General features: G+C 37.6%; 1 protein-coding gene across 5 annotated transcripts in view; it reads right to left on the bottom strand.

Annotated features, from left to right (window-relative positions):
• Window positions 1–18,815, bottom strand: part of MED12L (mediator complex subunit 12L) — a 193,037-nt gene that overhangs the window by 25,160 nt on the left and 149,062 nt on the right. For all 5 annotated transcript variants that reach the window (XM_060767713.2, XM_060767714.2, XM_060767715.2 and 2 more), the window contains 14 exons: window positions 18,617–18,758; window positions 17,882–18,002; window positions 17,146–17,241; window positions 16,519–16,632; window positions 15,310–15,512; window positions 12,444–12,632; window positions 11,726–11,800; window positions 11,425–11,615; window positions 10,574–10,735; window positions 8,755–8,866; window positions 6,860–6,949; window positions 4,621–4,730; window positions 3,892–4,027; window positions 737–898 (listed from right to left, as the gene is read on the bottom strand). In XM_060767713.2, coding sequence (XP_060623696.2) covers window positions 737–898; window positions 3,892–4,027; window positions 4,621–4,730; window positions 6,860–6,949; window positions 8,755–8,866; window positions 10,574–10,735; window positions 11,425–11,615; window positions 11,726–11,800; window positions 12,444–12,632; window positions 15,310–15,512; window positions 16,519–16,632; window positions 17,146–17,241; window positions 17,882–18,002; window positions 18,617–18,758 — 1,903 coding nt within the window. The remainder of the gene's footprint in view (window positions 1–736; window positions 899–3,891; window positions 4,028–4,620; window positions 4,731–6,859; window positions 6,950–8,754; window positions 8,867–10,573; window positions 10,736–11,424; window positions 11,616–11,725; window positions 11,801–12,443; window positions 12,633–15,309; window positions 15,513–16,518; window positions 16,633–17,145; window positions 17,242–17,881; window positions 18,003–18,616; window positions 18,759–18,815) is intronic.

The following is an 18,815-nucleotide window of genomic DNA, read 5'->3' as shown; positions in this document are numbered from 1 at the left end:
TCAAGTTGCCATTTTTTCACTGCATTATGCAGTCTAGAGATTTTGTGAGTGGCAGCTTCACAAGTACTGACAACATTGACTCTTTCTAACTAGAGATCTTAGCTTCATTTACACGTTAAGAGAAATTACATAAGCATTCCACACAGGACAAGCGAATCTGTTTTACATCAGTTAAAGTAATGCCATGTCACTTCTAGTTATTCACTGGTTACTTCCTATTTCTAAACAAAAGACTGTTTCAGCAGAGAGAAAATTAAATTTAAGGGGAAATTATGTCTCTCCCAAATTCTAGGGGAATGATTTATCATTTACGAGATTTAATTTGGAAGGGAAAGGTCAGAAGGTGGCAGTCTATGAAGACCTAGGAGAAGACAAACATTGATCCCTGGATCTTGACTTAACACAAACAGTCTAAAGGAAATCACTCCAATGAACCTTAGTCCTTTTTCATCTGCACTGTAGAGCATAGTAATACCAATTCACTTAACAGTGTTGGTATAAAGATTGTATTTATATACTGAATGCAAATTGCTTGAAATTGGCATTTTATTATTATAAGTCTCATCCTGATTGTACTAATGAGCACAGATTTTTTTGTGCACGATATGATGAAGATTCTAAAAACTTTTAAAAGAATAGTACTTTCTCAGAAATCAATAACACTCAACAGAAGACTATAAAGTGATTTTGTGAGTAATATACACACAGGAACATAAAGTTACGTGCTCATTCTTGCCTGTTTCTTATCTATGGAGTCAAATCCAGCAATTTTGTTCCCCTTTGTATCAATTAGTGATCCCATGGGCTCACAAGCAATAATGTCATACATTTGTTTTGGCAAGGGTAGAAGTTGACGAACTTTGTCAATACTTTCTGAACACTTATCTCCTAGTTCTTTCTGCAAGGAAGAAAGAAGAAATACAGTGGTTAAAAAAGATACAGCATTTCACAATTTTTGCCATAAATCATTTTTATGAATCATTTCCTTGTAGTTTTACTATTTTCATTTGAGACTTTCAGTGCAATGCGTTTTATGCCTTAAAAGTGCTTAATAAGCCCCCTTCGTTCTGCCACAACAAAAAAATCATCTAACTGTAGAAATTCTGCTGATACTGAATTCTAAAGAACACATGACTAAGAATGCAAAGACAACTTCTCATCTGTAATTTTGGCACATTACCAAAAAGAAATCTGAGCCAGAAAACTTCAGATACAAACATCTTGGCATATTTGTCTAGTACTGTCTTGCAGAAACTTTCTAGAGTGTTAAATAGAGGTCTTTCCAATAAACTGTAAAATTTTCACCAGAGATGCCAAGGAATAGGCATGTGCCCCTTTCCATGCAAAGCATGAACTCTACCAATTCTTAATCATCTGAACGGTGTCTAATAGATAACGCGCCCCAGACACTTAGGTCCTCTGGGCGGGGGGGGGGGGGGGGGGAGGCAGCTATTCCAACCAGTCAAAACCTCACTGGCAACTGTCACCCAGAGGACCTTTTCATCAGTTGCCCCAAAACTGTGGAATAGCCTGCCAGAAGAGATTCAACAATTAAAACTTTTCTCTGAATTCAAGGCACAAATGGAGACCTATTTCATCTGGCAGAATGTTAAGTTGTGAATTTTAACCTTCATTTTATTACTGTGGTCTTGTGTGTATTTTGTTATATGTATTTTAATAGTGTGTTTTAATTCTGTTGTAGGCAAGCCCCCACCTTGGCAGCTTTTAAGAAAGACCTAAAAACTTGACTCTACCGATGTGCCTTCGGTAAGTGAATATATTTCCCATATGCAGTCTATTCCAACTACTGCTCCGTCCTCATGAGGCACTTTCCCCCCGCCCCTAATGAAGGTCTAACTCTACTGTTCCGGTCCTTTTGTGTTCCACCCTCAGAAACCAATGCCCCCTCAGAAACACATTCTTCATATCTCATCCAGGGTTTTATCAATTTTATTCCTAGTACATTTGGCTCCCTTTGGGGAGATGGTGGTGGGGTATAAATAAAGTTTATTATTGTAACCCACCTCTAGCAACATGAAGAGGAGAATTATTATTATTATTATTATTATTATTATTATTATTATTATTAAAAACAACAACTTGGGGAAAACTCATAATTATTGTATTAAGGTCCCTATTTGTCCGTCTCAGTATAGTGCATTCAAACTGATAATAGTGCTCCTAAATTTCAGATACATTATCTGATTCCAATTCCTATTATGAATTAGAGGTACCAGGGATCAATACCTGGGACAGTCTCCATACAAAGCATGTGTGATTATTGAACCATGATCTCTACATGAAGAAATCTGAATGGAAAATTCCCACTCACATATATACTATAGACATGAATTCCTAATTGCATATATATTATAGACCTTCACACAGTAGGCTTTACACAGCTGGCAGAACAGATCTATGCATGAAAACTTATTTCTCTATGTAGATGCTCTTTAACATATTGGGCTGATTTCTTAGGAGTAAAGTAACTCAGTAACTTCACTTATTCTGCCTGCTTACTATTCTAGTCCAGTGCTTTTAACCTTCCTTATGTGGTAGACTGGCACCTTTTCCATCAACAAGCTAGGGACTGGGCACCATATTTGTACTCATTGAAAACAATGTTTTTTTCCCCCTGGAAACATGCCATAGACTAGGATTTGATAGCTTGTGGAGCAGCACTAGCCCATAGTCCACCTCTTTGATAGCACTGTTCAAGAACACTCGACTGAAACTAAGGGTACTTCCAGACAGCACCAAAATCTGTATTTTAAATCTAAGACAAAAACATTCTGAGACCTGACAGAAGGTCCACATACAGACCTGTCAGCCTCGGGATATGGTCCCCCAGCATCCTCACATCTTCCTTTAAAGTGGATCAACAAGGAGGGTGGACAAAGGACATCTGGTGGAAGTTTTTTTTGTTTTTGTTTTTTAAAAGAACCCTCCATTATGTGCTGGACCAGATACGAATATCTTAATATAAACACAAGCAGATTTGCATGTGTGCATATGAGATCCAGCACATAATGGAGGGATTTATTTATTTATTTAGAAGTTTTATATGCCGGCCTTCTCACCTCGAACGAGGAACTCAGGTCGGTTTACAGCATGTATGCAAATACAATAATATACAAAAACAACAGTGTACAACATCATTACAGATTAAAATAGTACAGTAAAAACAACATTAAAAAAACTTCCACCAGATGTCCCACTTCCCCCAATACTCAATTCAACCTCTGTTTAAGATTGTAAAGTGTAAAATAAAGAGTTTCAGAGAGTTCTAATTGCTTTCCATTTGTGCTTCCATTGAACCACCTGTGTGTTTGTTTGAAATACCAATCTGCTTCCGACTTTTAAAAACATACGCTGGAGCAGTCTACAAAGGGGGAGGGAGCTACAAGGAAATAGTCATGCAAAAGTGTGCTTTTTCAGACTGAATTGGGTTTTAAGCACATATTTTTAACACATGCTTTTTAGCTCTTCACCCAATCCCTCCCACACTGTGGCCAAATGTAATTTAGCTACCCCGCCCCCTTTTTTAAAATCAAATCTGGTTACTTCCGGATTCTACAGCATTAGTAGAAGGGCCCTAAATGTAACATTGCTGATGCTAGCTAAAGTCAAAAAGAATGGGCTAAAGGCTTTCTCAATCACCACTTCTCCCTCTTTTGTTAGAAACTGGTTCCTCATCCATTTACCAAGCCAGCAGAATAATTCTGCACTGAGCCTTTTTGTGCTGTTTTTAATTATTATTTTAATTCCTTATTTGAACGCCATTTCCTCATTTCTATTTATTTCTGCTTGGCAACCAATGAAGGTATTAGAAAGAAAATTATGACATTCACTTAACAAAAGCAACTTCCAGATGTCGGATGGGAAACTTACTTTCAACTTTTTCACCAAATTCATGTATGCTCGTTTGTTCTCTTCAGATCCCATTTGGGATGCATTTGACAGGTCAGAAGCTAATGTTCCATTGATCAACACACTAAGCATGTCAAGCACAGTTGTGAATAATTCACTAGAAATGTCCAAAAAAAGGAAGAAAAAATCACTTAATTACACTCCAAAAAAACAACACTGGTCCCATCAGTTAACCAAATATTTACTATTTCTCTTTGGAGTGTCATATGATTCATAAGCAAAGCATCTCAAAGCATGAGGTAGGTTTCCAGCAGAATGCAAACAATGAATTTTCTGATGCCAGTTTCCAATCTAGTTTAGGAGGGTGTGTGTGACTTGCTCTCAAATAAAATACCCACCCACATTTTAGCTTCACTGTTGGGACTTCTCAAGCCTGCAGGAGTATATGGCTCTTCCCCCCTATCCTACCCCTTGAATGTGTTTTTCTCCCACTGAAATAAGAGAAAATTATTGCCAGTCAAGGCTAAGTTTGAGGAGGCCACAGTAGGCTTTCCCCTGACCTTATTGTGAAGTCAGAAGTGGGGGAAACTTCTCTTGAAATATGACAAAATGAATATAGCAAAATGAAAATTATGTTTATAATATTTCAGATTCATTCGTGCAACACTGTCTTCCATCTTCTGTCACATTTTGAGAATGCTGCTTTTCTCAAAATGTGAAACAGCAGAATATATAATGCTGTACACATACTTGTTTGCTTGCATATCAACTGTTCCTGATGTTATTATCTGAAGCAGAAGAAGTGCCCAGTCTGTGGTCCACTGTGTACTTCTTTGCACCGTATCAAACATTCCTCCAACCTAGAATGTTAGTCATGTAAAGAAAAAAGACGATCATATCCAGTGTCCTATTCTTTATTAATGTGTATTCCTTAATTGCATGTATTCCTAATCCCTACTAGTGGCCTACTTCAATGACACATTAAGTACCTGTGAAGACCAGGAGTTCATTCATACTTTTGCAGTATTATTATTCTACTTCAACAACCATGGATCTGTCCTATGAAATCATGGGATCATCAGTTTAAGGAGGAGCATTTAGAATTATCATACAAAGAACTCTAACGTCCCACTATGCTACAAATCCCAGACTTCCACAGCATAGAACAACGGCAGTTAAAGTGGAATAAAAACACTACAATTACATAATATCAATGGCCCATGACACCACCAAGGTCTGATGTCTCCTTCCCTCTCTCACCACACCCCCTCCATGTCTCAGGCAATTTTCTGACATGTACGCATGGCCAGTCACCTGGAAACCAAAGTTCATTTTACTTAACAAAACCAACTTCCAACAATTTCTCAGACCCACTACACAGACTACTTTGAGAATGAACATACAGAGAGAATGTGGGCAAAAGTAAGGTGCAATGTGTGATTTGGCAGAATATTTCACTTTAGTGACTAGTAGCCTATTTTACACTTCATTGCATCTAACATGGTGGCTGTTTACTGTAAAGGAGGGTAAGTAATTGTACAGTGATACGTTGACTTAAGAGTTTAATTCGTTCCATGACTGAGCTCTTAACTCAAAATGCTCTTATCTCAGAGCAAATTTCCCATTGGCACACTATTAATCTCCCCCCCCCCCCCATTTTTGTTAAGGGGGTTTTAAATAAGAAAATATACTTTATACATAACAAATAATGTATCAATGCATACTCATATGGAGCAATTAAAAAAGAAAGATCAACTGAAACATAACATGACTATTTGAGTCCCCTTTGGGGGAGATAAAGTGTGGTATAAATATAAATATAAATACAGTGTTGAAGAGCATCATAATGGCTCTCATTAGGAGAAAGAAAAAAATCACACCCACATTTACCCTGAAACACACCATACGCACTGAATATACAGAGCAGAAATGATGTGATATCACCTGTCCAACTTAACAAGCAAGACAACTGCATTTCCACATCTCCCCCTGGTATGGCTCATTCTTACAAACAGGCTCCATATGTGGGAAGCCCTGGGGAGAGGAGTGGGGAAAAGCAGCCCATCAGTTTAAACCCCAGGTTCAATCTGACTGACTGCTAGGAATGGAACTGAGGGAAGATTCCTTCAATCAGGTACTCTAGGTAGGAATATAAGGTGGTGACAAGGGCTTCTTCCAGCAAGTGGCTTGGGTCTTCGAATCTGTCCTCTCTCCCTATAAAAGGTGCTGTTTTTTCCCCATGCTTGATTTCTTTGTCACAAAAGGCAATGGCAATGGAATACGATTGCCTCTACCAGGTTGTACCAGGCTGTCTGGCCTATGCCTGGAGTGTTGGGTTCATCGGTCAGCAGGTGGGCTAGCTGATGTCTAGGTCCAGGCCCCATGTGCGGTTGCCAACTCTAACATCAGCTATAATGCTAACAAAAAAAAAGGTTTTGGGTTTTTGGGGGGGGGGGTTGTCGTGTCATGAGCGACTTGAGAAACTGCAAGTTCCTTCTGGTGTGAGAGAATTGGCCGTCTGCAAGGACGTTGCCCAGGGGGCGCCCGGATGATTTGATGTTTTATCATCCTTGTGGGAGGCTTCTCTCATGTCCCCGCATGAGGAGCTGGAACTGATAGAGGGAGTTCATCCTCCTCTCCCCGGATTCGAACCTGCGACCTGTCAGTCTTCAGTCCTGCGGGCACAGGGGTTTAGCCCACTGCGCCACCAAAAAAGTAGTGGCCTTTGTTATCCTAAAGCAATTGTGTCTCGTGTCTCATTTGCCCTGTACATGCAACTAGCTTTTTCTAGACTTTACCACGTGGTATATGCAAGTTGATATGTTTGCATTCTACTTTCTTACTAAAAGAAAATCCCTACACAGTAAAGTTTAAGAATAAGAGGTGCTATTAAGTGTAATAAACACCTTTTTTACCTAAGCAGCTCTTAGAATTTTGACTGAGAGGCAGCCTAAATTATTCCTAATAAATCCATGTGACTTATTCTTACCAAATTAAGACGGAGTTGCAATGCCTCATGCATCATTTGCCTTGCTTTAATATCATCTTGGTATCGTTCTTCCCTCCAGTTGCTTAATATCTAGGAACAAAAACAAACATTTTTCGGCACTAATTTTTACACAAAAGGCTCTCACTAATTTTCACTTACTTTGCTTTGGCTTTGTTGTTCACGTTAAATGATGCCCACATCTAAACAAAGAAATTATTCTATTATCCATTCTAATCTGTAGTGTGAACCTACAGACAGTATTTGGCAACTCCATCTAAGTGTGGGTGGGGTTGTAAAAATAAAGTCACAAAGATTATTAAGTAAGGAAATATATTAGATCCAGAAGAAAGGTTAGGAAAAAAAAATCAAAGAAGCATTAAAGGCAGGCAAAGTAGAAATGTTAGAGGGGAAGTGTCAAGCAATGATAGCTAGATACATGGCTAGTTCATATATGGACACAGATTATTAGTTTTGTTCATATATCTTTCAGTAGATATTGAATGTGATACTAATTCATTTGCTACTGTATTGGCATGGCAACTACTTCCCTTGGTATGGTCTCATGATATTGTATTTAGCAGGATCCATAAAAAGGTTATTTGCCAAGTTGCTACGAGTTTTCTAGGCTGTATGGCTACGTTCCAGAAGCATTCTCTCCTGATGTGGAACATGGCCATACAGCCTGGAAAATTCACAGAAACCCAGTGATTCCGATCATGAAAGCCTTCGACAACACGGATTATTTGCCCTTTATTAGGAGTTATATGCAATATTATTTTCCCTGTCGCACAGCTCTTCCAACTATACATTAAATTTCAACGGCAGCCATAGAAGATCCTGTTACCTTCTAACCTAACTCTCACCTTTTATACAAATAAACTGTGAATAAATTGTATTCATTTTAAAAGACTATTTCTGCTTTAGCCTTCATCTTTACATCCAGTAGAAAGATATACAAATGAGGCTGTAGACTCAAAATTCCTGGTGGTTATCCTTTTTTGAACCACACACAGAGAAAGACACACTCTTTGTTTTTGGAAAATTAGTGCAAAGGAATCATGCTGAATTATATCCTATGAGAAATGTGCTGGATGTTTATCTCTATCTGCCATCCCCTGCCACCTTCCCCATTGGAAAGTATTCCAAATTAATATTTGCCCTATTTGTAATCTAAACACATCAGGTCCATTGAATTACACTTCTACCTCCAAACCCATGTGCATATGTAGATCAGGTCTTAATTAACAAAGTTAGGGCAGGATCCAAAGGACTATACATCTAGCTCCATAAGACAATTACAATTACATGAATAATTCCTGGATTAATGACAAAACAAATTTCAGAGGATATCCATTTCAGTTGCAAGAAACAGCTTGAACAACATCCTTCCACACTATAAAGTAAAATATGGGAAAGAAGGGATGTTTTAAGAACAGCTTGCTATCACAAAAACACTTTGTTTTACCTATTTGCTGTTATAAAACAAGCATTCTAAGAAAAATATCACAGAGTGCCTATAAACCATGGGCTTTTCTGCAGTAGTTCTCTGAAACATAATCTTCATGCCTACCATGAAAGCAGACCAATATTGGTACAGAAAAATCACTGCAGGGCTAGATTATGAGGTGGGCTGTCTGGGACCAGGAAAGAACCCTTCAATGTCATTATATTCATGCTTAATTCCCTGAGAAATATGTTATTTATCTTAACTATATACAAAGTTAGCAGATGTTATTTTTTTTAACAATGGAATGAATCATCTGTTATTTCTCTTAATTTATTTTCCAGAAATTGACACAGATACCTTCTCAAATTTGGTTTTCTATCCGTCTGGCACCATTAGTGTAATTGATTTTCATCAGATGCAGAGCACAGAATTATCTGCTTGCTGTTACCTGATTAACTTGATTTTGTAGAGACGTTAGAAGCCCTTCTCGCTGCTCATCCTGTCCCTTAAGGCAAGTAAGTACCAAAGAAAGGAAAGGTTGCTGACTCAAAAGAGACATGCTTTAAAAGAGGCAGAGACAAGATTGAATTAGTAGTGTTATTCTGATATTTCCTGTCTCCAGTTTCCTTCCTTCACTTTGCCCACTCGTTCCCTAGAAGTAGTTTCTTCATTGCTATTTGAGTAAGCAAAAAACCTTAAAAAGCCCGAGCAAAATACTAGGTCATCATCATTGGCGATCACTTGTGTCCAAGTATAATTGCCTTCCAAGTGTAGGATCTTAGTGGTGGTTGTTTTTGGAAAGCTCTTGAGGTATTCTCAGTTGGAATGCTAGATGCTACTGGATGTATTGATGAAATGTCTTTCAAGGAAGGCTGGACAACTTGTGAAGAATAATTAGTTACACAAAAAACTGCATTATAGCATGCCCGATTACTAGTCCATCTATATTAAAACTGTCAACTCTGGTGGCAGCATCTCTCCAGGCTTTCAAATAGGATTCTTCCCTAGCCCTATTTAGAGATCTCGGGAAGGCACTGAGGACTTTGTGAGATCCCTGGGATATTTAGCAGTAAGTACCTTTCAGTCTGGCAAATGAAGCAACATATGAGTATTCTAACAGTTAAGAGTTGTTTCACATTAAATAGAAATTATGATATAAATTTTCAGTCATGAAAGAAGTATGCAGAGAAGTAGAAAGGAAAGAAAGGAAAAAGATTTTTTCTTTACTTTTTAAATGTAGGTAAGTGAATCCATGCAAGGAATTTGAGTGTACCTCATTTAGCAGGTTTTCTAGTAAATTACATATATGCATGTGTGTGTCATTCATTTTAAGTTATCCCTCAACATCTATGCAAAATTCAATAGGAGAAGTCAATATCTATTTTTTAAGGATCTTTTTCTTCATAAAGGATGGGTGCTAGTGGCATAATTGCGACCCAAAGACTTGGAAACCGCACACACACACACACACACAGTTATTACTTTTGAAAGCAACAATATGAGCATTAAAGAAAGGAAACATCAATTTAATAATTAATTATGGTAATGTTTCAAAATGTGTCCCATTTCTTTTCCAGAACACCCGTATCAAAACTACAGCAGTATTTTTCGTACAATTCAAAGTGCTGGCTTTAACCTATAAAGCCCTAAATAGTTCTGGCCCAGCTTACCTGTCTGAATGATCTCGCCCTATGAACTATCTTAGAGGTTAAGATCATCCTGGGAGGCCCTTATCTTGATCCCACCCCCCTCGCAGACACGATTTGTGGGGGTGAGAGACAGGGCCTTCTCGGTGGTGGCCCCTTGGCTATAGAAATTAGGTTAGCCCCCTCCCTCCTGACCTTCAGAAAGAAAGTTAAGACTTGGTTATGGGACCAAGTTTTTGCATAATGATTCCCAGTGCAACAATGATTTCTCAGTGCAATAATGAACAATGCAAATGACAATTGGAATGGCTCCTGGAATATGCTTTTGGATTGCATGATTTTATGTAATTGTTTTAAGGGATATGTTTTAATTATGTGATTTTAAAGTATATTTTTATATGTACTCAAGGCATCAAATTGTGCCTTTGTTGTGAGCCACCCTGAGCCCCCTTTGAGGTGAGAAGGGCGGGATATAAATGCAGTAAATAAATAAATACAATACAAACTGCACGTTTTTGGAGAACTAGAATTTGACTATTAGATTTGACTATTAGATGCTATAATAACTTCCTACATTACTGATTCTCACTCAAATGTCTAGTATTTTCAAGTCAGGTCTACCTCTTTTGTTTTTGCCTGTCTCTCTCCTTCTTTGAAGATGATCCCAAATGCTGGCCTTTCTCTAGCTCTTCTCCAGCAGCTTTTAAGACTCTGCCTTGAACAGAAGTAGGCAGCTTGGCAATCAGGGGAGCCACAAGCCAAACACCTTGCCGTTCGGAAGAACTAGAACCACGAAAGAAAACATTTCAAGCAGGGTATTTTTCATTTTTTTATTTCAGAAAAATATAAAATACTTTAACAGTATACTGAAAACAAGGCAAGGAGATTTAAGCCAGTCTAATTTTAAATCAGATCAGGAAATTATTAAAACAGGAGGTGAGCAGCCCAAATATGGCAACTAAACATAAAGGATAATGAGAAGAAAGGAGGAGAATCTAGCCAGACCATTGGGGCTCATTTAATTAGCTGCCCCCAAGTCCCTTCGGGGAGAAGAGGCGGGATAGAAATGAAGCCTATTATTATTATGACTTTCCACAGAAATGGATATGGAATGAAATCCACCAAAATTCATACTAAAATACTTCTCAAAGGTGCCCATAAGTTCTTTTCTCAATAAGTAGCATAGATCTCTCTTCAAAATTTAGTGTATATGTACCACATAGTCAAGTGAAGTGGGAAGTTCTCACACACAGAGGAGTTATACACATACTGGAATTTCCTGTGCTCAAAATGAGTAATGGGATCAGATAAATTATATCTATAGTCTTATAGATCTACCTTTAGGATACTTGGAATAACATCAATGATCATGAGTAAAACTCTATCTAGCAGGTTCACCTTAGCAACTCTCTCTAGTATTCTTGTAAAAAAACATTAATTTCAGCTTTATCTATTCAGATGGATTACAGTACCTTAGGAATGCCTTTTTACTGTTCTGCCTTGTAATATGTGTGTCAGCATTTCCAACAGAGTTTGGATTGAAGAGGCCTATACCAGAGTTAGAAGAGTTATTGTTTAGATCAGCGGATTGCTGAAACACCTCTATTGTCGCCTTTGCAATATTATCCAACAAGCTGTTCATTTCAGCCACAGACCCAGAACCCTACAGTGAAACATAAGTAAACTAGCACATTCATGATATGTTTGCTTATACACTAGGTGAATTTTTTCAATGCACTTATAGAATAAGAAAGTTTACAAAGAAATACTCACAGACTCCTTCATGCATTGTTTGATCATCAGTTGGAGTTCCAGCCATGACTGCCGGAGAGTCCACTGGTCTAGATTCTGGGCCCAATAAAGTAATGGGGGTTGGAGAAGAGATAATATTTTTCTTTATTACATCTGTTTGATGCCATACTGTCTGTTCTACATGCATGTTAGGTGTGACTTTCTTGTGCATCATTATTGGAGTTTTTTTGTGCATTAGTATGGTTTGGATTAGTTAAGATTTTCCCTTGAAGACAAGTCTAAAAAGTTATTTATTCACAATCTGGAGCCTTGACACTGAGATGAAAACCAAGTTTTATCTTTCCTTGCAAACAAAATAGAAACATAACACAAATTAAAATGAACAGCATATCATAAGAATCCATTCAAACCCCTTTGGGACAAGTGTTTGGAGATACAGCTCTGGTTAATTTCACCAACAGTGTGTTTGACATGCATGACAAAGGCCCCTGAGCACATATTGATTTGCATGAGTAGAGTTGTGACATTAAAATTGAGAGATCTGAATTTAGTCTAGGATTCTTCCTTGTGTTGAACCCTCCCTCTCTGTGTGTGTGTTCATTAGTATAGTAGGCTCCCCATTGTTTCCAAAATTGAAAAAAAAACCTGCTTAACTAAGAAAGGGGGAGCAGCAATAAGAGATCTGAAAAGAAAATCAAACCAAATTCTTTCCTCGGTGCCTTTTATTACATTTGGTTACCTGAAGAATGCGCTTGATGTGTTGTCTTTGAGGATTGTCACCCTCGGCACATTCTTTTACCCCATGAGGATAACAAATAAGCTGCAGCAATTTTTGTGCTTGTTTGTTTGAGAGAACTGGGTCTAGGATGAGATCCTTGTCAGTACACAGCCTCTCAGGTTCTTTCAAGCAGTGCTCTCCCACCCATTCCTATCAAAAAGAAGGAATGACAACTGTGATTAATGCACAGCAAAATGATTTCTTTCTAATTTCAATGCATACCAAAAAAGACACATTTTTAGAAACCATCAAGTTCATATTAAATATGGCAAAGTACTATAAATTAAAATTAATCCACAGCTTCAAAGGGCTTCTATTAGCCACTAGCTTTATTGGCTTGTTTTTGTTTTTGTTTTTGTTTTGGCGGGGGGTGTTTTGTTGTGTTTTGAATGCTCTGACTGAAGTATGCAAAAATATCCATCAAGGAAGAATGGTAGATATTTCCAAAACAAATTCTCAATAAAGCCAGAAGAGATGAAATTTTCACTATCATTTTATGTTGCAACCCCAAGTTCATCATGAAGCTGACAATGCACATGCTTTTCTTACTGTTCACGACATCTACTTTGGTAGCATAGTACCAGCAGCATCATTTTCACTCCCAAGTGAGAAAATGGCATCTTCATTTGTCTTGGGCAAAAATGTTCCTGAATTTGCTTTCTCTTTTAGTAGGACTTGTATCTCACTGAATCCATCTCTGCTGATCTTGGACCTGCAAGTAATTTGCTGCAAAGACCTGGAGCACTAAAGGCCTAGGGCAGAGGTTCTCAACCTGGGGTCCCGAGATGTTTTGGCCTACCACTCCCAGAAATCCTAGCCAGTTTACCAGCTGTTAGGATTTCTGGGAGTTGGAGGCCAAAAACATCTGAGGACCCCAGGTTGAGAACCACTGGCCTAGGGCAATGACTTCCAATTTTACACCAAAAAAACCCTATTTGGCCTTTTCTGAAAACACTGCATTCAGTTTGCCTTGGTCTTAAGCATCTGATTAATAGCTCATGATTTTCCAGATGGCCCAACTTAATGCCTAAGTCACCCTGAAGAAAACAATCCTAAAAAAAAATGGAAGCAAGAACTATAGATTTTCTGTGGTGATTTAAGAAGAATCTTATGGGTGAAAAGAAGGTGAGCACAGTGAATTTAGGGACATCTCGATCACTGGCCGGGCATTTATATCCCTCCAGCATTTAAGTGTGAACCTGCACGTAAAATCTATCTAAAGTCCAGCACTGATTACTGAATCTTCTGTATGATATTAGCCCTATGTGGCACATCTGCTGCATTTTAGATTTTCCGAGTACAGAGCCTGTATTTTAAGTTCACACGTGGATAAGTGGCAGCCTGGAGGCATAACAAACTGTTTTGCAGCACGTAGCCTCTGTGAGTTGTGGCATTAATTTGAACCAGTCTTTATTCTGTGTATCTAAAAAGGAAAGTGAATGTTCACACAATTATAGAGAAAAGACATCACCCAATCATAGATTTTAGCCAATTGGGGGTATGGGAGGGGAGGAGACAAAAAAACTTCACACTGAATGAATGTTAATCCTGAAATTAGCACCTCCATCTTCTTTCATAGGTATAACTTTGAGACATTAATGTAAGTTACTTAACACATGAGGGCAGCACTTCATCTTCACTTAAAATCCAGAAAACAATTTCCCTAACCCACTCTTCTACCACAAGTAGTAAATCAACAAGTAATCATGAATTAGGAATCAGTGGCTTTAGAGGTGCAAATAGAGCAACCTGGGATCACAGCAACAGACTCAACACTTCAGCTCTTACCACTTCACCTCCATAGATCAAATTAGTTTGACAAATACATATTTGGTCTGAGATATCAAAAGAACTATATCATTAGGAGCCTGACTGAGGTCCTTATCATATTAGGATATACTCAGTTTTTGAGATTGTTTGAAAATTATTTTGAACGGGTCCCATCGCATGCGTTTACCCCATCCTGTTAGTATTCCATCGCAATCTGCAAAGCATCACAGAAACGGGTTATTTGCAGATGGAATTCTAATTGTGTTTTTTTTTATTTCCGTTAAGCTCTGTTTTGTGTGTAATAGGAAAATCTGTATGTATCCCATGAACAATGGGGTACATAAAGGTCATAGTGTGATATAGGGGGTGTTTTGAATTGATTGAGAGGAGCCAGCCTTCCATGGTGTGATGAGAAGAGAATGAATCCTGTCTCAATGCAGTATGCATCCAATTCTAAAAAATATGGAATGCATACTGATATGAACAGATTATATCCCAATGTGATAAGGTCTTGAGTCCAAAGATCTTTTGGAAAGCCCTTCTTTCACTATCAACACTTTTCCTGGCATTTTGGAAGGTACAAAAGAGAGGGCCTTCCTTGTGACTGCTCCCAGTCTTTGGAACTGTCTGTATTAGGAGGTTAGGATGGATCTATACTTATTGTTCTTCCATTGACAAATATTTCTTATTATGGCAGGCTTTTAAGAATGGACTGCAATGGGCTATTAATTTTCTGTATTTTGACCAATTTTAATGGTTTCAATTGCCAAAATTGTATGTTTTTTACTGATGTTTTGTATGCTTCTAAACTACTCTGGTTTTGATAAATTAATGACCTTGAGTCCCAATACTGGGCAAAATATGAGATAGAAATGTATAACATAAAATATATTGTATGTGCATGGTGGGGGAGCATTACTTCCCACCCATGCCTTACCATCGCACACAACATGGAGAACTTGTAGCAACTAATTTTCAGAAAATATGGGACATGGTGAAAACCATTTCTTTAGAAACCTAAATCTATATGCATATAAATAAGGATGGGAAAAGTTACCTGCTGACATATACTTCTTAGCACATATCTAGCATATTCGCTGAGACTAGCCGTTTCTATGGAGACAGGTTTTCCACATGATTTCAAAGAATGTGAGGAAGCATCCCACATCTCATCATCATTAAGGTCACCTAGCAATCTTCGTACTGAGTAATCAGATTTTTTCAGAGATGGGATACTGTTGCTTCCAATTTCAGCATCACCTACAGAGCAGAAATAGCAGAAAGATGAACAGGCTGATGGGTCTTTTAAATATTACTTCAGTTTTGGCTGAATGCTCTTTTTGTTTATCCCTACTCAATATGGTTCCAACTTCATTCAAACCATTCCTGTACTATTTCCAGAAATTATTTCAAATGTTGTCATTTTATTGTTTATAAAATCTGATGAAGACTCCTGAAATTGGCTGTGAGGGAATGTTGGCATCTACTCTTAATAAAGAAAATAGGACTGTGCAAGAACTTGAAGTCTAGTCATCGTAGTAAAGACAAAAGGTTCTCACTATCCTAGCCACCCATATGGACAATTTTAGAATGTCTTGGATTTCAGAATTCCAGATTAGTATACTCAACCAAGTTTGCTTTCTGACTATTTTCCCCATTGGAGTGCTTGATGTATTGAAGAATATTTCCAAAGTGCCTTATAAGGTTTTCATGTGTGTGTGTGTGTGTGTGTATCCACCTTGGGGTTTTTTATTGATAAAATATCAGTATCTGGAAGTTATCATCTGAATAGGAGAAAATACAGAAACATCCAATAGTAACATCAGTTAGTTAAGATTGATGTATATAACCTCTAGCATCACAGCCTTGATTCTCTTGGGAAGCATGAGCTACAGAATACAATTGCACCAGTGTCCTGATACATCCATGTTATGGGTAAGTGGTTGGCCATTATGTGAGCAGAATGATGGATTAAATCCAGCTTTTAGTCTAATCCAGGAGTCTTCCAATATGTAATATTATATGAAAATGAATAATATATTATTAGATTGTATGAAAAAGGCTTGAAAAGTTGGAATTGAAATGCAACAGGAGGCAATGTTTTAAGTTATTCCTGTCCATTTTCCAAAGAAAAAAACTGAACAATTTAGTAGATTTTGGGCCATAACTCTGAGCACACAGATCTGAAAGGAAGTTCCTTAAAGTTCCTTAATTCTAATAGAAGTATACAGGATTGCTGTGTTAAACACATTAAACACGATCTTACCTAGCATCAGTATTGCTTTCAGAACAGCAAACACTGCTCCCACTTCTATGCTGTTATGAGCAGCACTTAAAAGACGGCGGTCACAAGATGAACGAATTCCCAGAAAAGGTTTCCCTGAGAAAGCAGAGAAACATCTAATTTGTTTAGAAACATTTTTCTGTATAAAAGATAACAATTTCTATATATAAGATAACCATATTGCAAATTATTCCCAAGGATCACCACAGAGGCTGGCAAATTGATCCAGGGGACCAAATCAATGTGACAAGGTCCTAAGTGTGGATTCAAGACATATGCCTGTGAGGTTTAGAGTCTAATGAACAAAACAGAATGGGGTGAAGTCTAATATAACAATTATCCACTATACAACAATAAAAGTTCAGACATTTATCTGATTATATAGTTCTAGTCTAGAATGCAATTTCAGATCTCTGCCTCTAATGGACAACCTTGTCAAAAAATTGCTCAGTGACCATGGCTTTTCCAGATTGTCAGACTGACCCCCTCAGAGCCTTCCAGTAGGATTTTGAACTGAGATTTTTCAAGTCTCAAATTACTCTTACCAAAATACTGGTTCTCAAATGAAAAGACAAGGAGCAAGCCAGCAAATAGATTTGGAGAACTTACCAGTTGGTAAAAGAGACACCTCGGGAGTTCGAAAAAGATGCAACAGCAGTCTGCATGTCATCCTTGCCCCCGGCTCAGCATCTGGATCTCCACAGGCTGAAAAAAAACCCCACCATAATACAAGAAAATGACATCTCATTCTTTGTATTTCCAAGCTGCTCTCCTTGGAATATGGCACTTGTCAAACAAAAATAGAAAACAATTTTCTGAAAAAGCAATATTGAGGAATTCTTTAGAACTGTCAAAATAATGAAATAGTTAATTCCTGGAATGAGATTTTCATTTTTTCTTGGAGGAAATTTTCTGTTCATTTTTTCCAAATAGTTTTTAAAACTAAAATACATGCAATTTAAATGAACACAAAGCTCAAAATGTAATTGTAACAAATGGTTTATGTAATCAATATATTGCCAAGCCATTCAAAACAGGACACAAAACAGACAAATTTGTAACAGGGGAAAATAAATAAAATGCAAGCCTATAGATATGGCCAGAGAACAAAAGAAAACCCATTGGAAAGTAATCATAGTAGTATTATCCTGCTCCCAGAATTCCTCCTATCATTCACATATTTATCTCAACATGCAATGTATTTAGAGTATCCTGGAAACCTTATCCTTTCACAAATATGCTAGAAACTGTCAACAGAAACCATTAAAAGATAATTAATTATACAAGAATTTTTTTTTGTCATAAAGGAGATAGCACTGCTTTGCTGGAGCCACAGTTAACTCACCTGCTGTAAGTAAAGAAGGAAGTGCAACATGTTGAACAACATCCTCCAGGAAAAAGCACTGGCGAGCGATGAGTATTGCAACAAAAGTGGCCAATGAATCATGGAAGGAGAGATCGCTGACCTTAAAGAAAGAACAGTGGCATCAATTTGCCTCAAGTGACCTCACTGCAGAGAAGCGTAACAATATCACTTTATTAAGACCAAAGACTGACTGAGAGAAAACATCACAAACCAAATAGTGGTTTGTATCGCTGAGTCCATTTTTAATACATAAAAAAAATCTGCCAGCTATGGACAAGATTAGTTCCAATTAAATAAATTGTTCATATGTGTGAGAGAGGTGTGTATGTATATATATACAATAAAGGTAATATGGATAGAAAGAGAACAACAAATTAATTCTGAATTATATGAGCCTTGATTGAATACATACATTTCATTTTCAAGGGTTTTGGTTTTTGTTTTTGTTTTTTTGTTTTTACATTACACAGTTCTAGATGGGTCTCTCTACCTATCTAAACAATTTTTCACTACTCCTGGTGGTTTTCAAGAGCCAAAACAAAATAAATGCAGAGAAGTCTAGGAGTGACAGGCACCACAAAAAAAAGTTTGGGAAACACATTTTGCCCATCAATACAAGTGACTATCTATGTTTAACACCGTTATTGGTACTTACATCATTTTGTCCATCAATACAAGTGGTTATCTATGTTCAATACTGTTATTGGTACTTACATCCACACTGCAGAGAAGGTCGTTAAATCCCCAGACATGGTTTGATGAGCAGCAAAGGGCTTTTAAGACACCTAACCATTCTGAGCTTAGCACTGTACAGCAAGCGGTTAACTCTGCACACAAGTTGGCAATGTCATTGATTCTAGAAGACAAAGGGAATCAAAAGAAGAGATATACTGACCGATATTGTAAGCTACCA

This window comes from Anolis sagrei, chromosome 3 (genome assembly GCF_037176765.1).
Source record: "Anolis sagrei isolate rAnoSag1 chromosome 3, rAnoSag1.mat, whole genome shotgun sequence".
NCBI lineage: Eukaryota > Metazoa > Chordata > Lepidosauria > Squamata > Dactyloidae > Anolis > Anolis sagrei.
Note: the sequence above shows the minus strand (reverse complement) of the source record. Positions and strands in the feature narration are given on the sequence as shown.